The sequence below is a fragment of the Malurus melanocephalus genome, unplaced genomic scaffold (assembly GCF_030028575.1).
Source record: "Malurus melanocephalus ecotype Western Australia unplaced genomic scaffold, MMel_1.1 scaffold_549, whole genome shotgun sequence".
Taxonomy (NCBI): Eukaryota; Metazoa; Chordata; class Aves; order Passeriformes; family Maluridae; genus Malurus; species Malurus melanocephalus.
Window position 1 is genome coordinate 173,627 of NW_026623781.1, and position 3,351 is coordinate 176,977.

The following is a 3,351-nucleotide window of genomic DNA, read 5'->3' on the forward strand; positions in this document are numbered from 1 at the left end:
ACTAGACCAGGTTGCTCAAAGCCCCGTCCAATCTGGCTCTGAGCACCACCGTGGTTGGGGCATCCAAGCCTCCCCTGGGCAATGTGTTCCAGCGTTTCACCACTCCCACAGTAAAGAATTTCTTCCAAACACCCAACGCAAATTTCCCCTCTTTCCGTTTGCACCCATTTCTCCTGGTCCAAATTGCATCAGGTAACTACCTGAGGCTGGAAATTACCCGGTCAYCTCCAAGGTGTCACGGGGACAGCYGGTCCCASTGGGACACCTCGGGCCAGCGGGCACCCACCGCACTTGGAGCGGGACCACCCTGGTCCCTGTCCCGCCCCAGGGCTGCCAGGCGCGGGCACACACCGGGCACATGCCCGGGACCCCCGGGACCCCCTCGGGCACGACGCCCTGAGCCCCCGCAGGTGCCGCGGGACCCCGCGCGGGCGGGCGGCCACCCCGGCGCTGCCGTTGGGGCGTCCCGGTCCCCCCCGGGGGCCGCCCCGCCGCCGCCCCCCGGCAGCCGTGGGGCCATGCCCACCGCGGCCCCGGACGGCGGAAGTGTGTGTAGGGGGCAGTGCAGGAATTTCCTGTGACGTCCCGGCCCGGACTCCATTAGGTGCAGCTGGGCTGAGAGGAGACAAACCCGGCGGGCAGCGAGCGGAGCGGGCCGGGCGCCTGGGGCTGCCGGGCGGGGGCTCAGGGCAGCGGCGGCCGCCATCGCCAGAGGGAGCCCCGAGCGGGCGGCGGCGCTGCCTCCGGGACCCCCGGCGGGCGCAAGGCCCCGCTCCGCCTCCCCTCGCCCCCGCCGCCTTCCCCTCCTCGCCCCCCCGGCTTCCCACCACGGCCGCTCTCGGCGAGGAAACTCTGGCCTCCGCTTCCTCCTCCTCCGACTCGGACACCGGCGGAGCCTCCCCGCCCCCGCGGAAGAAAGCCCGGGCCTCCCCGGCGGCGGCGGTGGAGGGAGCAGGAGAGCCCGGGGCTTCCGCGGGCAGAGCAGGCCTCACCTCGTCCCAGTCCCCCTCGCTGCCCGCCGGGCTCGCCCCCGCCGCCGCCCCGCTCAGAGGCAGCAGCAGCAGCGGCGGCATCGCCAGCAGCGCCATGCAGGCCAACGGGGCGGGAGGGGGCCAGCAGCAGCAGCAGCCGCCGCCGCAGGGCCCGGAGCTGGGCTGCCTGGGCGCCCAGAACGGCGAGGCCTCGGCGGGCACGGCCGCCAGTGACCAGCTGGCCCACGCCAACGGGCTGCTGCCCTCGGCCAACAGCGGCGGCCCCGGCGGCGGCAGCCCCGGCGGGCTCGGCGTCAACAACGGGGTGCCCGCCGCCGGGGGGCCCGGCCCGGCCGCCGCCGAGCTGGGGGGCGGTGGCGGCGGCAGCGCCTTGAAGAAAAAGAAGCGGCTTTCGCAGTCCGACGAGGACGTGATCCGGCTGATCGGGCAGCACCTCCACGGGCTGGGACTCAAGTAAGTGGCCGCGGTGGGCGAGGGGCAGCGCGGTCGGGGCGGGGGGGGGACAGGCTCCTTCCTTCCTTGCTTTCCTGCGGCGCCCTGAGCGGAGGGACCCCCGGGGCCGGGGCAGCCCCCGCACACACGCCCCGCCGTCCTCCGCTCCRTCTGCGGGGAGGGTCCGGCGAGGGGTCCCCGTGGAGGATGGGCAGCCCAAAGCGGGGAGGAGGGGAGAGGAATGGACCCCCGGCGGGCGGTGGGGGTGGATGGCCAAAACTGCCCGGTCGCAGCCTGGTGGTCTCCAGCGAGGGCAGAGCAATGCCAGGTGCGAGGCAGAGCGGTGGGGCAGGCCCGCTCCCAGAAAAATGGAGCCGGAGATATGTTTTCCAAGCCTGTGCTGGTGTCTAGTGAAGGGACCGAAACAGGAGCTTCCCCTGCCAGGGATGGCAATATGGAAGTCGAGTTGCACACCGATAAGGGTAGATCAATATAAATGTGTTAGCGGGGAAGAAGTTATCGGGTAAACATAATGGAGCCCGCAGCTGGGCGTGGGGGGGCGACTTTTCGCAGATGAGCTCCAAGATTTGGCTTGTCAGCTCGCAGGAAGCGACACAAAGTAAACTGCCACTTAAACAAGCTGTTCGGTTTCACTCTGGAAACCTTTGGCCCTCTAAACGGTGAAGGCCTCTCTAGATATGTGCTGGACACGTGTTTTTGCTAATAATCTAACTCATAAACAAGAAATGAATATGGGTCCTTTCTTAAAATCAGAATAGAGAAAATAATTTCCCTGTGGAATAGGGGAAGTCTTAAGTATTTAATCATAATACTTTATGAGTAAAGCTAAAGCCAGCTAGCATGTCATAATTTTGGAAGGAGGCTAGAGAAGTCCTGTRAAGTGCTTATGTAGCTACCACAAAAGAAGTTTTCAAAACACTGCAGAATGGGTCAACTATAAAGCACATATTCCATAAAATAAATTGCCTCTGACACAAGAGGCAAGTTTACAGCAGCAGACAACTCGTGACTATTCATRGACGACACCACAGTAAATAAGCTATTTTTAGTATAAAAGGGGAGGGCTACAGGTTCCTGAGTTTGTTTATTTTTTTTTAAGGAGCCAGTCTTTTAAGAAGTGATGAAGAAAAAAAATTAGGCCTGTGCCAGATGTTGTAGTTGTCCTTGTTCTTTTAGGGGGGAGGTAGGGAGGGGGCTGGGGATGGCAGCCAGTAGCTAACAGCTTTCTAGCCTGTATCTTCCTTCATGAAGTTTATCTTCTGTGCAGGGATGGCTGCTTGTGGTGGCTGGTAAGTCACATACTTTATGGTACTTCAGCAAAGCTTTCAAGCTCCTTGACAACTTGCTTTAGGTAGAGATAGCTGTTTACATGTCTCAGGCAACTGAGATCATCTTTTTGAACAAGCATCTGAATCTGGTCATAGTATTCTTGTTTAATTAAAGCTACTTTAAAGTATGGTAAACTGTTGTCATAGCAGGCGGTGTATTTGTGAGGGTAAAACTGGTCGGGTTTTTTTACACTGTATCTCTCCTGCAGCCAGACTGTTGATCTCCTCATGCAAGAGTCAGGATGTCGTTTAGAACATCCTTCAGCTACCAAATTCCGCAATCATGTCATGGAAGGAGAATGGGATAAGGTAACGTAGGGCTTATAGGACTGTATTAACCACTGTTGAAATTTATAGTGTCTGTGAGATAATTCAAAATTCACCCTTCTTATRTATTTTTTTTCTTATGCCAATTTCTGCAGGCTGAGAACGACCTGAATGAACTTAAGGCCTTAGTACATTCTCCGCATGCAATTGTGGTAAGAGGCACACTTGAACTCTTTCAGACCTGTGTAGTTGGACTAATTGTAGTGGTGTAATCTTTCCCTATGGAGTTGCTTGTCTATAGTTCTTGTTTT

At 59.2% G+C, this 3,351-nt stretch overlaps 1 protein-coding gene across 1 annotated transcript in view; it reads left to right on the forward strand.

Moving 5' to 3' along the window:
* Positions 1 to 599: 599 nt before the first annotated feature.
* WDR26 (WD repeat domain 26) overlaps positions 600 to 3,351 on the forward strand; it is a 28,342-nt gene continuing 25,590 nt past the window's right edge. Inside the window, exons 1-3 of the mRNA XM_057382102.1 lie at positions 600 to 1,445; positions 2,983 to 3,082; positions 3,196 to 3,252. Coding sequence (XP_057238085.1) covers positions 1,087 to 1,445; positions 2,983 to 3,082; positions 3,196 to 3,252 — 516 coding nt within the window. The 5' untranslated portion in view covers positions 600 to 1,086. The remainder of the gene's footprint in view (positions 1,446 to 2,982; positions 3,083 to 3,195; positions 3,253 to 3,351) is intronic.